The sequence below is a fragment of the Pteropus medius genome, unplaced genomic scaffold, assembly GCF_902729225.1.
Source record: "Pteropus medius unplaced genomic scaffold, Ma_sr-lr_union100, whole genome shotgun sequence".
NCBI lineage: Eukaryota > Metazoa > Chordata > Mammalia > Chiroptera > Pteropodidae > Pteropus > Pteropus medius.
The window spans coordinates 11,164,976-11,184,516 of NW_024350924.1; the positions used below are offsets into that span (position 1 = coordinate 11,164,976).

At 47.2% G+C, this 19,541-nt stretch overlaps 1 protein-coding gene across 1 annotated transcript; it reads left to right on the forward strand.

Moving 5' to 3' along the window:
* The first annotated feature begins 10 nt into the window (after positions 1 to 10).
* On the forward strand, positions 11 to 18,851 carry LOC120584948 (uncharacterized). Its single transcript, XM_039841006.1, has 6 exons — positions 11 to 42; positions 272 to 515; positions 753 to 1,272; positions 4,302 to 4,362; positions 16,512 to 16,654; positions 18,307 to 18,851. The coding sequence occupies exons 1-6, from the start codon at positions 11 to 13 to the stop codon at positions 18,450 to 18,452; spliced, it is 1,146 nt and encodes a 381-aa protein (XP_039696940.1). The 3' UTR covers positions 18,453 to 18,851.
* Positions 18,852 to 19,541: the final 690 nt, after the last annotated feature.

Sequence of the window (19,541 nt, forward strand, 5' to 3'; positions counted from 1 at the left end):
AGTCCCTTCCATGAGGTCGCTTGCATTCCAGGAGCCAAGCAGGTGTGAGGAGTGGCGTGGTACAGGGCTTCCAGCGCGCCCATAAGCTCAGGTCACGGAGGCGGGAGTAGGGCAGGGTGCCCTGGATAAGGCCCCAGGTGAGGTCGGATCTTCCCTGGGAGAGAAATAGAGGGCGCACGGGGAGAGGTACGGCCAGGGAAGGCGGGACAGCTCTTGTAGAAGCACGAAGGCTGAAAGGGCCTGACTCTTTGGTGGTGTTTGTACCTCCCAGATGGGGCTGGAAAGATAAGCGGGAGCTCATCACGAATGCCCGGTCAGCAGGTTTTAAAGTGGATCTTGGCGCCTCCGCCTGCAAGGGCACCAGCGGTTTCAGGAAGAGGATGTGTTCCGATCTGCCTTCTATAAAGTCTAGTCGGCAGCCAGCCAGGCTGGAACCCGGGAGGCCAGCTCGGAGAGCGTCGCGCCAATGCCGAGGGGAGGGGGCTGTAGCCGCCAGATCTGAGCTGGACCACAGGGTAGCGGAGCTCTCCAGGCCTTCGAGGCTGCCCCCCGCCCCCCCAGGAAACCGGAGCTGAAAGAACCGGAATGAAGACTCCGGTCTCGTGGGGACGAGTCACCTGTGACTCCGCTGCCAGGGCAACAGTCCAGAGAGAGGGACTTCCCCGGTCCCGGTTAGGGCAGAACAGGGTGAACCAAGGCCCACCGTCCTGCCCCAGCCAGGGACAAGCTGAGCTCCAAGGGGCCCAAGACAGCACCACCGCTCCCGTCTCTCCTCCTCCACCCTCTTTTATTTATTCATTGGTATTTTGCCCCGAAAGCTGTTTCTGAACAGGCAGCGTCTTAGCGGTTCCTTCTCCAGTCCGTCAGCACGAGGACCAGTAAGCGGGCGAGAGCCCCGCTGGGTCCCGCCCTTGCTCCGGAAGCCCCGGCCCCCGAGCCCGGGCGAGCTCAGCCTCGCGCGTGCGTCGTGCGCGCCAAGTGCGTCCCTGCGCCTGCGCGGACGTCCGGCGTCGCTCCGACGGACGCTAGGACCCAGAGACTGGGCGGGGGAAGGCGGGGCCGGCTCTTTGCCCCGCCCACCCGCTCGTCTGTCTTCGGCGCTCGGGTCGCGAAGAGCTCCCGGGAAGGGGCGGAGCCGGGGCTGGTGGCCGGACGCCCGTCGGGTCCGCAGAAGAGGACGTCTCCGAAGGGTTCTGTCCCTCCTGGAGCTTCCCGGAGATAGGCCACATTATAAAGCGCAGCTTCAAGTACTGCAGGGGAATTTCGAGACGGGTAGGACCACCGTCCCAGGCTTCCGGGGAGGAGAGGAAGGGAGCCGGGGACGCAGGGGCACACAGCCGTGACGAAAGAATATCAGCATCGTGAGCTGACCTCTCTCTGTGGGTGTCTGCGAACGAGTCAGAGGAGCAAGTGGCTTTGAATAGAGCCGGGAAGCATGAGCAGGATTGCTGTTAGTTACCAACAGAAGGTGAAAGTGTCAACGTTTACCGAAGTTAGTTGTATAGATAAGCTATTAAAATATAATTTATTAAGTTAAGGGCGGTGGATAAAGGGAGTCAGAGCCCCAAATTACTTGGAGGGGCCCGGGACAGCTTCATGGAGGAATTCAAGCTTGAGTAGGATTTTCCTGGAAGGAAAAGGGAGGTTTACAAAGCCCTGGTTGTATGTAAAGTTCAGCTAAAGTAGACTAGAGTGTCCGTTTTGTGTTAGGAAGAGTGCTAAGCATTCTGGCTATAAAGAAGACGGAAACACCTCCTGAAGGATTTTTAGCTACGTGGAGACTTGAATATCTAATGACAGACCTATTATCTGGTAGGAGATACCAAACCTGGCTTTCAGGGATGTCTTCTCAGAGAAGGCCGTGAAGCAGAAAGTGTGGTTGGCATATTTGAAGAGCCACTAAGTAGTTAAAAGTGGTGTGGGGGAGTAGCTAGGCAGAGGTTACAGATTTAGGCTTACTCATGCTTTCTGGAAGATCTTGAAGGACTATAGAAGTCATGCCACCTGGGAGTAAGCACCTGTGAAGAACTGAGAAAGAAAAGTGATGTGAACAGAGTTTTAAAGATAAATTAGATAGGCAGGTGGATAGGAATAGATGAGCTGGAGAGAGGGTGGAGACAGGGACCGGTTCCCAGGTGGCAACTGTATCACTAACCTGTTAGGAACTCTGAGATCTAGCACTTCGTCAGCAGTACAGGGATGAAGAGGGAGGGGCGTCTTTTAAAGATATTTAGGAGATAGGATTGACACACCCTGTCTGCTGCAGATGTCGGGGATGACTCCCAAGTTCCAGGTTTGAGTAACTGTAGTGTAAGATACACAGGAAGAGGAGCAGTTTCACAGGAGGAAGATAGTAAGTTCATTGTTAGCGTCCTCAGTGAAACCACCTTCCGAAGCAAGATGCCAAAGCCAGATTCTAGGCAAGTGAGTGTGAATGGGAGGCACAGAAGGAGAGGCAGCATTGTGTCACCTGCTCATTAAACGTACTTCTCTACAGTAGACTAGTGGCCTCTGAGAACACTTGGAAGTCCTGTAGATACCACAAATTCACTTTGTTCAAAAATGAACTCTGGGTACGTGGGAAGAGGTGAGGAAGAAACTATAGTAATAAGTGAGTTGAAGGATTTGGGTGGGGGATATATGAGTGTTCGCTATACAATCTGTCAACCTTTCTACATTTTTGAAAATTTTCATAAAATGTTAAGAAAAATGAGCTTATCATCTCTGCCGTCCAACTGTTCCTCCCCTGGTGGGCCCCATTTCAAATAATAGGACCACCATCTCAGTTTTTTAGGCAAGAGACGTGAGGAAATCATCCTTTCTCCTTCCCCTTTTCCATTCTAGTCGCTCACCAAATCTAAATATAAGTCCATCAACAATAGAACTGCTCCTTACCTCGAAGTGAGGTTCTAAAGTAATTACGTAAGGCAGAAGTCACAGTCAGTATAACCTTTGGAAATAAATCACTGATAAAGTACAGTAGTTGTGGTTTGGTGTGCACAGCTCTGTACATGAAATGCATGTACAAACGTGTACAAGTGTGTACTGTATAGAGTAAGGTACATAATAGAGGAAACAGTATAACAAAGTGTTTTTAACTACATAAAAGAATCTGCTGTGTGTAGACACAAACACTTGTTCAATACACATGGGACACAAGGACACCGTGTCCCTCGCCTCTCCGCTCCCTCCACCCTGGGCCAAGCCTCCACCAGCCTTCGTGATCATTGAAACTGGTTCATAACCGGTCTCCTGGCTCCTTCCTACTCCCGCCATGTTCAATCTGGTCCCGGTGTTCCCGGCAGAAAGAGCTGTTGATTCAGTCAGGCCACTTCACTACTTTAAAACCCCTCAAGGGCGTCGCACCGTTCCCTTAAGACAATGTCTAAAACACCCAGATGGCTGCCTGGCCGTCCACCCTCTGGCCTCCGCCCAGCCCTCTGACTTTGTCATGCACACCTCTTCAGTCTTGATTTCCAAGCCTTGGTGGAACTGGGGCGTCACCTTTCAGTCCCTCAAGTTCACCACATTCTTCTGTGCGTCTGAGGCTTTGACAGCTGCTCTCCCCGAATGGAACTCAAATGAGCAAGCTGTGTTCCCCTGTGGCAGACGCGTCTCGTCTACTGAATAAGCCGTCCTCCTCCAACGCCCAATACTTCGTTCTTGCCGAATTTTAAATTTAAAAACATTGTGAAAAATAACACATTTAAAAAGTGTGCTAAACCTAAACGTATAGTTCAATAGATTATTATAAAGTGAAGCTCCCTGCATCAACCACCCAGGTCAAGGGAAGGACATTGCCAGCACCCCAGATGCCCCCCACAAGGCCACCTTCTGGTCACAGACTCCCCCAACCCTGGTAAAGTAGCACCATCCTGCTCTCCTGGTATTTATAGTAATCACTTACTCGCTTTTTTTTTTTATAGCTTTGCCACCTAAAAACGAATCCCCAGAACAATCATTTAGATTTTTTAAAAAGCTTTATTGAGATGTAATTCACATAACCATACAATTCACCCACTTAAAGTATACAGTTCAGTGGTTTTCGGTATATTACATTATTAATTTTTTAAGATTGTGGTAAAATATATATATAACAAATTTGCCATTTTAACCATTTTTAAGTACATAGTCCATATTGCATACATTTCTATTGGGTATACAGCTAGGAATTGAATTCAGAGGGCATCATTACATTCATAACTTTGTGCAGCCGTCCTATCTATTTCTAAACTTTTCCATCACCCAAACGGAAATCTATAACCATTAAGCGATAACTCCCCCATTCTCTCCTCCCCCAGCTCCTGGTAACCTACAGTCCACTTTCTGTCCGTGTGAACTTGCCTCTTCTAGGAGTCTCATGTAAGTACCTTGAATCTATGTAGGTACTTCTGTGTCCTGCTTATTTCACTTAGCATGTTTTCAAGATTCATGTAGCATGTCTCAGAACTTCATTCCTTTGTATGGCAGAATAATATCCCATTGTGTGGATACACTGCATTTTGTATATCCATTTATCTGTTAATGGACACTTTCCATCTTTTGGCTTTCGTGAATAATGCACGGTCATTTAATTTTGCCCATTTTTTAATGTTATAAGAATGGAATCAGACAGTGTATTTTGTGTGCGTGTGCCTTTTTAAGCGTGCATTCGTGTTATTCCATATACCTTTAGTTCATTCATTTTTATGTAGCGTTTCATTTTTAGAAATATACCACAATTTATCCCTTCTACTCTTGATGGATATTGTTGGGGTTTTTTTTTTTTTTTCCAGTTTTAGGTGCTTTCAAATATATTAATATAAAAATAGTCCATTTTGCATGCATCTCTGTTGGGTATACAGCCAGGAGTTGAATTACTGGCTCAGAGAATCTCTTCAGCCTAACTAGATAATGCCAAAGTGGTCGTGCTAACTTTTACCCCTGTCGGCCGGGTATGAGAGTTCCTCCTTCCCACACCTTTACCAGATCTTGACGTCGTGCATCTGTTTAGCCATCCTGGTGAATTAGTCATCCTGGTGAATTTGTATTGATTTCTCATTGTGGGTTTAATTTGCATTTCCATGACTGTAAATGAGGTTGAGCACCTTTTTATACATTTATTGGCCATTTAGACATCTTACCTGCTCAAAGTTCATACATATTTTTTCTGTTAGACTTTTCCTTATTGATTTGTTGTTCTTTATTCTGGACATGAACTTTTCGGCATGTAATATGCTGGAAATATCTTACCCGCTCTGTGGCTTGCTTGTTCACTCTCTTAATAGTGTCCTTGATAAAAGGATATTCTTAAACTTAATATAGTTGCCATTATGTTTAGCACCTTTTCCTTCTGTTTTAAAAAATTACCTTCTACACCCAGGTCACAAAGATCCTCTCCTATTTTATCTTTTGAAAAGTGTTATTGTTTTCCCTACCTCAGTAAGACTAGTATCCACCTGGAGTTGATTTTTATTTATACTGGGAAGTAGGAGTCATGATTCATGTTTTATTCCATTTGGAGAATCAGTTTTGCCAGCACCATTTGTTGAAAAGACCGTCGTTTCTCTGCTGCTCTGCGTCATGAGTCACGCGTGCTTTTTTGCATAGATTTGTTTCCGGACCCTCTGTTCTTTGTTCATTCTCGCACAACGCGACGTAGTCTCTAGCTTTGGAACAAATTTTGATATCTCCAGGGCAAGTCCTCCCACTTTGTTCTTCTTCAAGAGTATCTTGGCTATTGTTTAATGATCAGACATCAATGTTAGGAAGAATTCATACAGTTCTTTTATGTAAGTATTAAAAACAGAAAAGCCATGTTGTTCCAGTGACTTTCCAGTTCAGTAGTTGACCGTGTTGTCCACTACACTAGCCGCCAGTCACTCGCGAGTATCTAGCACTTGAAATGGGGCTGGTCTGAGTTGCAGTGGGTTTCAGAGACTTAGTCTGACAAAAAAGCAAGCTATCTCATTAATAATTTTTGTGTCGATTACATGTTGATGTGATATTTTGGGTATTGGGTTAAATGAAATATATTATTAAAATTAATTTCACTTCATTTTACTATTTTAAAAATGTGGCTACTAAAACATTTGAAATTACATATGTGGCTTGTGTTTGTGGCTCACATTATATTATATTTCCATTGGATGGTGTGGTAGGCTGAGCAGTGGCCCCCAGGGTTATCCAAATCCTAATCTCTGGAACCTGTGAATATAACCTTGCACGGCCAAAGGGACTTTGCAGTGTGACTCAGGGTATGGACCTTGAGGAGGCACAGTGATCCATGTAATCACAGAGGCCCTCATAAGCAGGAGGCAGATCAGATATGATAATAAACAAGGAGGAGGAGGAATTAGACTATGCAAGGAGAGACTGGAGTGACCAATGTGGGCAGCCAGCAGGAACTGGAAGAAACGAGCAAAAGATTCTGCCCTGGAACCTTCAGAAAGAACCAGCCCTACTGACACCTTGATTTTAGCTCCGAAGGACTCTGGCCTCGGACTTCTGGACCGCTGGCCTCCAGAGCTATAAGAAAATAAACTTCTGTTGTTTTAAGCCACTCGATTTATGGCAATTTGTTACAGCAGCCATAGGAAATACAGACAATGTTAATCTAATTTTTTCAATTTTAATATTATATGCGCCACATACTCAGAGCCTTCTTAGCACATTATCAATGTTATTAGGAAACGCTAGACTACCGCTAAGAGATATTAGTCTAGCACATCACCCTGAGAGGGGCATCCAAGACCAAGGAGAGTTGTTTAAGAGACAGTTCTACTGACCTCTCTTCTGGCTGTATGTCCAGAAGAGAATATCCAGAACTCGTCTACCTCATAATAAAAACGGTCAAAAACTGAACAAAACAATTGAATAGACTTTTCACCTAAAAGATATAAAAAGAAATAGTTAATAAGCAAGTGACAAGATGCTCAATATCATTAATGATTAGGGACATGCAAATCAAACCACAACAAGGTACCATTTCTACCCACTAAAATGGCCATAATCAAAAAGACAGACAATAACAAATGTTGACAAGGTTGAGGAGAAGAGAAGCTTCAGACATTGCTGGTGGGGATAAAAAAATGGTATAGTTGCTTTGGAAAACTGGTGGTTTCTTAAAAGGTTAAATATCCATTTACCATATGACCCAGTCACTTCATTCTTCGGTATCTACCCAAGGGAAATGAAAACATATCTACATAAGGAGCTGCACACAGATGTTCTCAGCAGCATTATTTATAATAACCATGATGGAAACCAGATTGGAAACATCCAAAATGTTCATCACCTGGAAACAGAAAAAAGGTGGTATGTTCATACAATGGAATATAATTCAGCAATTAAAAGAAACAAAATGCAGGTAGGTACATGCTATGGCATGGATGAACGTCAAAAACATTATGCTCAGAATCATATCGTATGATTCTGTGTATAGGAAATGTCCAGGAAAGGCAAAGCTAGAGAGACGGATTAGTGGTTGCCTGGGGTAGGAGAGGAAGAATAGGATTGAGTCAGTGAGCGTGACGGATCGCATTAGAGTCATGACAATATTTTAAAACCGTTTTACGGTGATGGTTATACAACTTAGTAAATTTACTGAAAATATTGAATTGTACACTTGAACGATATGATGAGCAGATTATGCTTCGACAGAGTTATTTTTTAAGACTAGGGTATAGAAGGTAGCATTTAAAATGTTTAACACATGTTAAATGCACGATTATGATTCTAAATTGCCATTGGTTTATGTTTTTTATTTCATCGAAATTTATCTGTTATAAAAACTACCCCCCTTCCCTGCCTATGAAATTTTAAGTTTCCACTTAAGACGATAAAAGTCTCCCTTAATTCAGTATGCTGCTAATTTATGGTTGTACAGAAAAATCTGCAACCTCATAAAAAAAAAGTTCATACTGATGTAAATTCGTAAAAAACTATGACGTGAGGTAGCATTTCTTCCTTCTTGAAAATTTGTTTTAAGGTTTTTCGCTACCAAAAAAACCTAAAGATTTGTTTCCAGGGCTACTGAAACCATGCATTGACGAAGTAGTTTATAACCTTTTTGAAGGAAGGGTACAGGGCCCCCCGAGACCTGGTGTGACATGTCCCAGATTTGGCTTCCCTTGCTCCCGCGCGCACCGCGGGGCCCTCCCTGCTTCCAGCGTCTCCTGCCTCCCCGCCTCCCGCTTCCTTTTCGTTGAGGTGTCTTCTGGTCTCTGTTTGGTTTTTATTTAACTCTCTTTTGCTTCCTTTTTACATTGTGTAGACTTTTTTCCCTTTTGTAATCTGAAGGTTTATCTTTTCCTATCTGTCAGCCTTTTCAGGACAACCTTGCCCATCACCTGGGACGTAATTAACTCTCTCCCAGTGGAATTGGTGTTTGGAAAACTGCAGGGCAGGGGCCCAGGCTCAGGCCCAGAGGTGGCTGTGGGGGTTCGGGGCGGGGGAGGGTAGATGCCTCTCAGCTGGTTTTCTGTGCACACAGTCGTGTCCACTGTGAATACCCACAGTTCTGTTTCTTCGTTCTAATCCTTTTGCCTCTTATTTCGTTTTCTTTTTTTACTACCGTGGACAACCTCCAAGTAATGTTGATGGGAAGTAGAGATCGAGGGTGTCCTGACCTTCTCTCGTTCCTGATGGTGGTAGCCAGCCTCCGAGGTGGCCCCGTGAGCCCGACCTGCTGGTGTTCACACCCCGTACAGTCCCTTCTATTGTTCGCGTGACCAGTTGAGCATGGCAGAAGCGATGGTGTGTCATTTCTGAGGCAAGGGCATAGAGGACACAGTGGTGTCTGCCTTTCTTGGAAACCGGTTCTGGGGGAAGCCGGCTGCCGTCTTGTGAGCAGGGGTCCATGTGGTACGAAACCGAGGACTCCAGCCAATGACAAGAACCCAGGCCTCCTGCTAACAGCCATGTGAGCGACCTCGAAGGAGCCTCTGGCCCCAGTCAAGCCTTCGGAGGATGCGGCCCAGCCGACTTCTGGACTAAAACCTCCCCAGAGACCCTGAGCCAGAGCCACTCAGGCCATTTCCAAATTCCTAATGCACAGAATCTGTAAGATGCCGTTTGTTGCTTCAGTCCACTCCGTGTCGAAGTGATTTGCTGTCCAGCAGCAAGTCACTGATCTCAAAGGAAAAGCTTTCAGCATTTCACCACTAAACGATGTTTGCTGTTGCTGCTTGGTAGGGAGCCTTCACCATATTAAGAAAGTCCTCTTTTATTCACAGTTTGCTAAGAGTTTATATCATAAATATATTTTGAATTTTACTAAGTAATTTTCCTTCAGCTATTGAGATGATTTTTTCTTATTCAGTTTATTAACGTGGTAAATCCATTCATTGATTTTTTTAAATGTTAAACTTAGTTTGCATTACTAAAATAATAATAAATACAACTTGGATATGATGTATGATTTTTTTATGTATTGCTGGATTCAACTTCCTCATACTGTGTTAAGAATTTTTGTGTCCTTGTTCATAAATGGGATTTACCTGTAATTTTTCTTCCTCACACTGTCTTTATCGGGCTTTGGTATGAAGATTATGTGTTTTGTGGTTTTTATGAGATTGCCAGTCAGGGAACAAGAAGAACGGCTCAGGGAAAAGAATTATTAAACTCACAGGCCCTGGAGACAGGAGGCATGGCAAGATGTTTAACTAGGATTTCAGTTCTTTTAAGTTATTGGTCTATTCAGAATTTATTCTTCTTTGGTAAAATTTCATAAACTGTCTTTTTCCCCCTTGGGAATTTATCCACGTCATACAGATTTTCAAATGCTTTTAGCATAAACTTCATAACATCCCCTTGGCTTCTTTTTAATTTCTGCAGGGACGACAGCTCCCCTGACAGGGTCCGTTTGTGCTTTCCCTCTGTCTGTCTCTCTGTCTCTCTCTCTGTCTCTCTGTCTCTCTCTGTCTCTCTCTCTCTCTCTCTGTCTCTCTGTCTCTCTGTCTCTCTGTCTCTCTCTCTCTCTCTCTCTCTTTTTCCTCTTCATCTCACCAAAGGTTTATCAGTTTCTTTAGTCTTCTCAAGGTACCAATTTGTTTCATTTTTGTTGTGTTATGTGTATGTTTTCAATTTAGCTTATTATTTCCTTTTAAATTCCATCAGGTTTAATTTGCTGTTCCTTTTACTTACTTTTGAGGCATATTTAGTTCATTAGTTTCCAGCTTTTCTTCTTTTCTAGCGTAACTATGAAAGGCTATAAATTCCTCTCAAAAGAATAGCTTGTATCCCACAACTTTTAATATGTAGTATTTTAAAATTATTAAGTTCAGACTTTCAAATGTCATTATAATTTCTTCTTTGATCCATGGATTATTTAGAAGTATATTGTTTTATTACCAAACATACGAGATTTCCTAGCTAGCCTTTTGTTTTTATTTCTAGCATAATTGCGCTGTAGCCAAAGAATAAACTCTGAATGATTTCAGTCTTTTGAATTTGTCGAAAGCAGTTTTATGGCTTAGTCTATGGCCAGTTATGGTAAATACTATGTGTGTTTGAGGGGAATGTGTATTTTGCAGTTTTTTAGGTATAATGTTCTATATATTTATTTGGTAAAGTTAGTTAATAGTGTTATTCAAACCTTCTATATCTTCACTGATTTTGTCTACTGAAAGAGCATGTGAAAATCTCTCCTAGGCTTGGATGTTTATTCATTTTAATTTTTGCTTTAAACACATTGGGATCATGTTATTAGGTACAACATATTAGAATTGTATCTTCTTGGTGATGTGATCATTTTTATAATTTTTATAATTATAAATTGTCCCTTTTTCTAATTATGACCTGTCCCTCTTTAGAACATGTAGTTGGATGTAAAATAGTTGGAATGTTAAAAATTCATATATGGCGACGGAAGGAGGCCGGTGGTGAGCACACGGATGCTGCATCACAGAAGTGTGTACCTGAACTCTAGATGATGTCGGTGACCAGTGTCACCCCCAGTAAGTTTAATTAAATTTTCAAAAATCCAGTCAGACAACCAGTGTCCTTTAACTGGTTCACCGGTCCATTTACATTTAGTATAATTAGTGATATTTTTGGATTTAAATTTATATTAGTTTCCCTTCGTCCCCCCTATTCTGTGTTTTTTTTTTTTTTTTTTTTTTTTTTTTTTGGCAGCACCTTCACTGAGACGTAATTCACTTACCATATATCTCACTCATTTCAGGAATACAATTCAAAAGTTTTCAGCGTATTCACGAAAATTCTCTAACCATCACCACAATCCATTTTAGAACACTTTTATCACCCTGAAAAGACAGCAGTCATCCTCATTCCCCAACCACCCCCACGGCCAACCCTAGACAACCCCTAATCTACTTTCTATCCCTATAGATATTCACCTCTTCTTTAAATTTCATGTGAAGGGAATCATTCAATACGTGGCTTTTTGTATGGCTTATTTTTACTTAGCGTAATATTTTCAAGGTTCATCATATTGTAGCAGGTATCAGCACTTTGTTTCTTTTATGCTGAATAATTTTCCATTTTATGGATATCACACATTTTATTTACCCATTCATCAGCTGATGGACATTTGGGTTGTTTCCATTTGGGGCTATTATTTACTCCTTGTTTTATTCTAAACATTTTACAATATTAGCTCTTACACTTAAGTCTTTGACCTATTTTGAGTTAATGTTTGACACCTGCTTCACTGAGATACAATTCACTTACGTGACATGAGCGAGGGGTCCAATTTCATTCCATTTGTATGTGGATAGACAGTGGTCCCAGACCCATTTGTTGAAAGACTGTTCTTTCTCTCACTGACTTTTTGGCACCCACGTGGAAAATCAGTTGATCATAAATGTGAGAATTTAATCTGGACCCTGAATTCTGTCCCGTTGGCCTGTATGTCTTATGCCAATGCCACACTGTCTCGATTATAGTAAGCTTTAAAATCGGGAAGTGTGAATCCTGCAAATGTGGTGGCGTTTGAAGGTAATTTATCTGTTTTGTTCAGCTTTTACTGTTTTTTTGTTTGTTTGTTTTGTTTTTTCTGTCTTTGATTTCCTGCAGTTTCACTATAATGTGTAAGGCCACGGAGTTTTTTGGTTTTTTGTTCTTTAATCCTGCCTGGGATTTGTTAGATTCCTAAATGTATGATTTGGTGTGTTTCATCAGTTCTGGAAAATTCTGAGTCATTTTTCCTTCAACTGTTGCCTATGTTCTTTTTTTCCTTTCCTATGAAGCTCTAGTTTAGACCTTTTTATTGTGACATTCATGTCTCATGCCACTCCTCTGCATTTTCTACCTTTTTACTCCATTATGCGTCATTCTCGATATTTTCTTTGACCTATATTCCAGTCTATTCATTTTCCCTTCTGCTCTTTCTAATCTACTGCTAAAACTGTCTGTTTCCATTCTTAATTTGGGTTATTATAGGTTTAATTCCAGATTTTACATTTGTTTTCCTGTTTAAATATGCTACATCTTTTTTTTTTTTAAGTTACTAGTTCCAGCCAAATTTTCCATTCTTGGCTTCTATTCCTTGAACATATAAGCAGAATTGTTTTGTAATCTATGCTGATAATTTCAATATCTGGAGACCCTGTGAGTCTATTTCTATTATCTATTGTACTGACTGTTCTCATTCATGCTATCTTATATCCTTGGGTTACTTTATTAGACCTTGTTTTTGAAAGATTATTTATAGAAATGCTTTGAGTCTCAAGATAATATTGTCTTCCTCTAAGGAGAACTTTTTTTTTTTTTTGCTGGTTCCTCAAGGCACGAGCAAGCAGGAACCACCTTAAATCAAGTTCCAGGACTGAGATTTTCTGGGTCTCTCACTCCTGGCGTGAAGCCTTTCGGCTTCACACCCAAAGCAGAGAAGTGTTTACTGAGGTCCTCATTCTTGGCAGGACTCTGACTCTGAAAATCCACCCTAGCCACTCGAGGGTACCAGAATTGCAGCTGAGACTTTTCCTGAGCAGAAAGAGCCCGGGCATGAGCAGCCGTCCGGAAGCCTTCACGTTGCTGTCCTCTTCGGTAACTCGGCACCTCAGTTCAGCAGCTCCTCCCATCTCGTAACTTCTCTGATGCTTTTAAGACGACCGTCTAGGATTTTTTTTTTTTTAAGCTTTTATTAGTATGAGGGTTTGTTTGACTTATCTAGGCTTCCACATCCAGAATTGGTGGTCCCTTTTACCCTCAGTCGAGGAGTCCAGGAGGAGCAGTGTCTTCAGAGACGGTGGTGCCCTCACTGCGCTGTGGGATACATCACGGCAAGTCCACGTCGGTCACAGTAATGCCCTTCCTCTTTGCCTATCCACGGTGGGCATGTGGCCCACTGTAGGGTAAAAAGACACAAAAGAAAAACTCCTGGGAACTTGTGGATGAATTTTTAAAGAGAGCAGTTTGGGAACCAGAGCCCTTTCTCTCTTCTCTGTTTCGGGATGAGGTTATGTAAGAAAGTCACACTTGAATCCGTGGCAGCCTTGACCGAGGCTGAACAACGACTGCGGGAAAAGCCAAAGAAAATGGCAGAGATGTCAACTCATGGCCCTCGATATTGTTGAGCCTCTTAAAAACCCTGAACCCTTTGCTCCCAGGCTCCTCGAGGAAATAAACATCCTCATGCTTTCACTGTTCGGTTGTCTGCTGTGTGTAGCCCAAAGCATTCCTAACTGACATATCATCCTGCAAGTCTCGGTTTTAAATGTCACTTCCTCAGGGAGGCCTTCCTGAAACCCCCACATCAACACATTCGATAATACTCTCTACTTTCCCTTTAGTGGTATTTGTGATTATTCGCTGGGTGATGGTCTTTCTCCCTGGGCCGTAAGCTCCATGAGAACAGAGCCCCACCCAGCGCCGGGCATGGGAGCTTCTAAATAACTACATAAATCAACAAATTCGTAAAAGAGTCAAGAGCACAACTTGAGAGAGAAACTGGATAAAAACCCTAGAGGACGTGAATGAAAATTCGTGCGGTTGTGCTTCTAACACATGAAAACCTTTCAGGCTCAAAGAATCATTAAAGAAGAGTCGGGATGGCCGCTGTGGGAACCGGATGTGTGTTTATCTGGTACCAGTAAGGGGTGCCAAGTAGTGTTAAAGGCCCAGCTGGGATTAGAAACTGCAAATGTGCATTGGCATAAATCAGTGGAACGATGAGATCTGCTCCAGCCATGCCGAGCTGTCTGGGTGTTGGGGAGAAGCTGGGTAATGGACTGCTCGAAGGTGGGGGCCCTCCCGCCAGGCTGCTTTCTGTCCTGGTCCTTGGCGAAGAAGAGAAAGGTGGACACGGAATCCTGTTTCTACTCTCAGTAAGTGAAACCTTCGGAACTCAAAGGCTGGCCTTTTCTTTCCAGACCGGACAGTACCCCTTGGCTGGAGCCCTAACCCCGGAAGTCCCCCGCCATCACCCACTGGCCACGGAAAGGCTTGAGGGGGATCGGTGATATTCCCAGAGTGTGTACGGGATGCAGCGTGTGTGTGTGCGTTTTTCTGGGGAGAGTGTCTGCAGCTTCCACTAGATTCTCAAAGAGGGGATACAACCCAGAAAAGCGAGACCCACAGGCTTGGGGTTGGCGCCTCGCTGTGGGCCACTGTGTGGAGCAGGGCTGGACCAATGGGGAGGCACGGCCCTGCTTGTTGACAAGAGCGGGCGTGTCACAGTGATGGATGTGCAGGCTCCGGGGTCAGAGGCCTGGGCCATGCCACTTGGCTCTTCCGTTTTCTATAAAAATGAGAATGATAATCACGGTTCCTTGTCCCAGAGGATTGTAAAGATGAGTGGGTTCATTCCTGCAAACGCCCAGGACCTGGCACTTGGGAAGAGCTGACTTTTTATTATAACTAATGGTTTGCGATGCGTCAGGAGACACATTCGAAGAGAAAGGCAGCATTTAGGGGAGCAAAGTAGCAACTAATCTTCTGCAAAGCACACGATTTAAGCTTCCTCTCCCCTCTGGCACTTACTGTGTGAGCCTGGGCAAGTCCTTAACTGCTCTGTGCCCCGGTTTTCTCATCTGTAATACAGAGCTCGAAATAGTAACCGTCTCATAGGATTGTTGTAGGGGTTCTGCGCGGGCTCAGAGCAGCGACTCATACTCATTTAGTATTATTATTATTACTGCCTAGGTACATTCAGGATCCTCGTTTTGATGAGGGAGGCCCTTTCCAGCTGGTTCCTCCCATGAAACCTTCACAACCCACAAGCATCTTCACACATACCACGTCTGCCTCACAGTGGATCTGCGGGTGAAGAACTGGGGCGCAGAGAGTGAGCGACTCGCCCTCAGGCCCCTCCGCCCGCGAGTCCCCTTCCCGAGTCCCCTTCCGCTCCCGTTTCCGCAGACAGCGGCCACACTCGTGAACTTCCACGCTGGCCGTAAGGCCGTCCCGACCGCCCGACTCACATCTCGCAACTCGCTGTCCTGACCCAGCCAAGCGACACGGAGCACAGTTCTGCAGACACGGCAGTGTCGCTGCCCTCGCTAACCCACGGGGGCGGCCGGGCCCCTTACTCCACCTGTCACCTCGGCACAGAGAACGCCATCTCCAGAGAGCTGCCGCAGGAAGGAGGTGGCCGATTCTCCCCTTCCAGGGCATCCGTGTGTTCAAGGAAAGTGGGGTGAGCCACCGAGGGCTGGTCTGCACCGCAGACCGAGACCGAACGCGCCAGCAGGCCGCAGAGAGAAGCACCGCGCTGACCCGCAACCTGCAGCCACCTGCCCGGGAAACCAGCTCCTTATCTGGAATAAACCTTAGGAATCCGTAAGACTCCTGGGAAGTCAGACTATCTCTGGTAACCATCCAGGAAGCGGAACAATACGTTCTGGAAGAACTGACTCAAAACGTCCAGGACTTGATTCATCACTGACCGCTTCCTTAATTTTTGTCCCCACTTCAACTTAGGACCAACCAGAGAAAGCCAAATATGCACCCCCCCCAACCAGTCATACAGGATGCCAGGCTTCTGGTCAGCCCGCCCACAGCCTCCCCGTGCCGGCGGCCCCCGCTGAGGTCACACCTGAAGCTCCCTTTGTCCACCGGGGAGCTTTCCCACCCCGCCTGCCTTTCAGTCTCTGTTCACACGTGGGGCACCACGGCTGATGCGCTTGCCGTGGCAAGTTCTGAATAAATAGTCCTTGCTTTCCTCGTTGGGTTGGTCTTCGTTGGTTTCCATAAGACCCAGGAATGAGAGGGCGGGAGCGGGGCCCAGCCGTCCTCAGTCAGCTCCCCCGACCCCCCTGGGGTGGAGCTCGTGTCCTCTCAGACAGCAGGGCTGCTGGCCGCTCCACTGGAAACGCTGAGCAGACCTTGGACTCGGCTGAGCAAGAGCTGGAGAAGCCAAATTGACTCAGATTAAGTCCCCCAGGCGCATAATCACAAAAGAGTTTTTGTTAGATGCTGATTGGGAGGGAGGGGCTCCAGAGCTCTGGGAAAAGGGTAGGACAGCTGGGACTAGAGAAATGAGGGAAAGGCAGGCATTTTGGCAGAGGTGGCCTGGAGCTGCCTTGGTGGGATGGAGAATGAGTCAAGATTCTTTACTCAATCCACAGATATGTGCTGAGTGTGGACCGTGTGCCAGGCACTGTTCTAGGTGCTGGAGATGTGACAGGCAAGTCACTGACCGTGTGGAGCTCCCACCCTCGTGGGGGAAGACAGAGTAAAGGACTAAAAAAATCAGAAGACTTCAGAAGCGGTAAGTACCCTGAGGAAAATAAACTCGGGTGAAGCGATGGAGGGTGCCGGGGTGGGGGCACAGCATCCGGCAGGGTGGCTGGGGGAGCCCTCTCAGAGGTATGACACTGGAGCTGACACCGGAAGGGACCAGCAGCGTAGCTTTCAGGGGACATACTTTTCCAGGCTGCGGGAACAGCTTATGCAAAGGCCCTGAGGTGGGACCAGCTTTGCCGTGTTCGACAAGGAGCAGAAAGCAGCTCGGCGTGGCTGGAGCAGCATAAGCAGAGGGTCATAGCCGTGGGATGCGACCAGGTCAGACCAGGCCATGTTAAGGGTTTAGATTTCATTTTATTCTAAATAAATTAGGAAATTATTGAAAGAAGGCACTGAGTGGCTGGCCTGCCTCGGCCGTTTTGTCCAGGCCTAGGAAAGGTCTTTTGTTGCGATCCTGTGAGGGCCCCGGCCGTCGGGGCTGTGTGTCTGAGGGGGATAGTGTTAAGGACACAGAATGTGGTCAGACCCAGTTGCTTTTAAGCCACAACCAGAATCCCTTGTCGAGTGGGACAAAACACCTCCTGAAACTGCACACTACTTTTTTCTGTGTACCCTGTTTTAGGGACAAACCCAGGGCCTTTTTCAGACTCTCAGTGGAGTCTCTGACTAAAAGAAGACACCGAGCTATGTGCCTGCACGTGCCAGTTAGCGAGGCCACACAGGTGTCCCGGGGGCGCGGGAGGGCGGCACTTCTCACCGTGTGCCACATGCTTTACCTATTTTTAAAAATCCACTTCAGAGTAAAGGACTGAAGCTGGAGAAGCGCGGACGAGGTGGGGAGGAAGATGCAAAACGGTGTGGCCAGGGTGGGGCAGTGACAAACCAGCTGGTCCCAGCTCGACCCGCCCCACCCCTAACCTGTACTCACAGGCCTAGCCCTCGACAGCTAGGCGGGCGCAGCCGGGGCCCACGCCGCGCCCGCGCCCACGCACCAGGCTGCCCCGCGAGCTCCAGGCGCCCTGCTGGGAGAGCGGCCCCTGGAGATGCCCTTTGCTCGGGTCACTGAAGCCACTGTCCTCCTCAGGCCAGCACCCCGCTGACCCCACCAGGAGTTCTTGGCTCAGATTCGAACAAATCTCTCAGCTGCTTTTATGAAAGGTCATTCCTGGGGTCTCGGTGGGTCACCTTGCTTTGAGTAAAAGCTCCCCTCGCTCTGCCTGGCATCCGTGCCCAGTCCTAGCTGGGCAGGCGGAGGCAGAGATGGGCATGTTTTCTCTAACTCTCTCCAGAATCTTGGCTTGGGTTTGCTTCACCTCCCCACGAATAGGTCTGGCCCAGCCCTCAGGACCCACCTGTTCTCAGCCATCAGCCAGTGGGCGGGGACCCACCTCCCTGGGGAGTTCCGATCCCAGTAATCCCGGCCACGAGTCCGAGAGTGGAGTCAGCTGCTGATGACAGGTCCCTGGCGGGCACAGGGCAGGCCAGGCCCTCGGGTCCACACTCCGGGAAGGTGGCTCTGTGCGGGTCAGTTCAACTACAGGGGGTGTTCCTGCTGTGGGGCAGTTCAGACCTTTCAGTTGCCTCCTCTGGGGCCACGTCCGGGGTGTCAGCACAGGTGCATGTGCTCCCGTAGGCACGGAGAATTTTACCACCCGTCTTCTCTCGATCGAATACCAGCCAGTATTTGTGGGGACCGACCGTGGACCAGGCGCCGCTCAGTTAAGACTGTATGTGTCGTCTCATTTAAACCCCAAGGCGGTGGCGTGGTGACATCCCCTTCACACAGCGGGTCTGCCAGGGAGCTGGGATGTGACCCCAAGTAGTCTGGGAACAGCTGCCCCCGAGCTGCTCCTCAGTGCAAACAAAGTGATCCGCGGAGGGGCCCACAGGCTCAGGCCCGAGGGGACCCCATCGGTGGCCCAGCAACCAGGGAACAAATGTGCAGGTCCTGACGGGTCCACACCCAGCAGCCTGGAGTCGGGGACAGACTCCAGACCTGTGGCCCCGGCACCTCAAGACCTCCTGGGCATCTGCTCTGGAACATAAGGGGGCAGCCTGCACCCCCCCAGCCCTCCCGGCTCCAAACTGCGGCAGTTACTTTGGGCCAAGGCGTGAGCCGCTCCTGCTGGGCCGCGGGCAGCGAGAACCTGGGCGGAGGCGCCAGCCCCTCTCCTGCCCCCGCGTGCTCGGGAGGGTGCTGGGCAGTGGCTGAGAAGGTGCCGGGCCGGAGACCTGGCTTTGGCTCAGGTTCTGCTTCCACGGCTCATGCTTGGCGTCTCCCGCCTCGTCGCTCGCATCTGATGGACGAAAGCGGGGTCCGCCAGCCACCCCGACTCTGCAGGGCCCGGGGGAGACCAGGTGAGGTGGCGGATCCACACCGCCCTGAGACTACGAGGAGTTGGGGCTGTGACGACCTCTTACCCTCTACCTGTCACCTCACTCACTGAGGTGAGGACAGGACCTGAAGTGAGAGAATGGCCATGGGGCTGGCGTGTCCCCCCCACAGTCACGTCACAGTCACCGCCTGGGGGGCCGGGGCCGGGAAGCCAAACAGCAACCACACAAACTGCCTTCAGGTCACCGAGGTGAGGCAGAGGACACCCGGGTGCAGAAACGGGTTTTCCCCGCACTGACTCATCGGGGCTTCAAAGGCAGAACCTCAGGGAGCCGACCCCAAAATGACGATTCATTTGCCAAACAATGAGCTCGTGCACCCACTGCGTACCAGACACCGGAGGACAGTGAGCTGCGGCATCCCGGAGCGCCCCGAACCCACAGAGCCGAGGGACCGTCTGGGCCTCTCTGGGGACAGGACACGAAGAGAAGCATGTTGGAGCGACAGCCAAAGTCCGACGAGGGAATCTGGGGAGCCAAAGTCCTGACTGAACATGAGGCCACTGAGCAGGGACCAA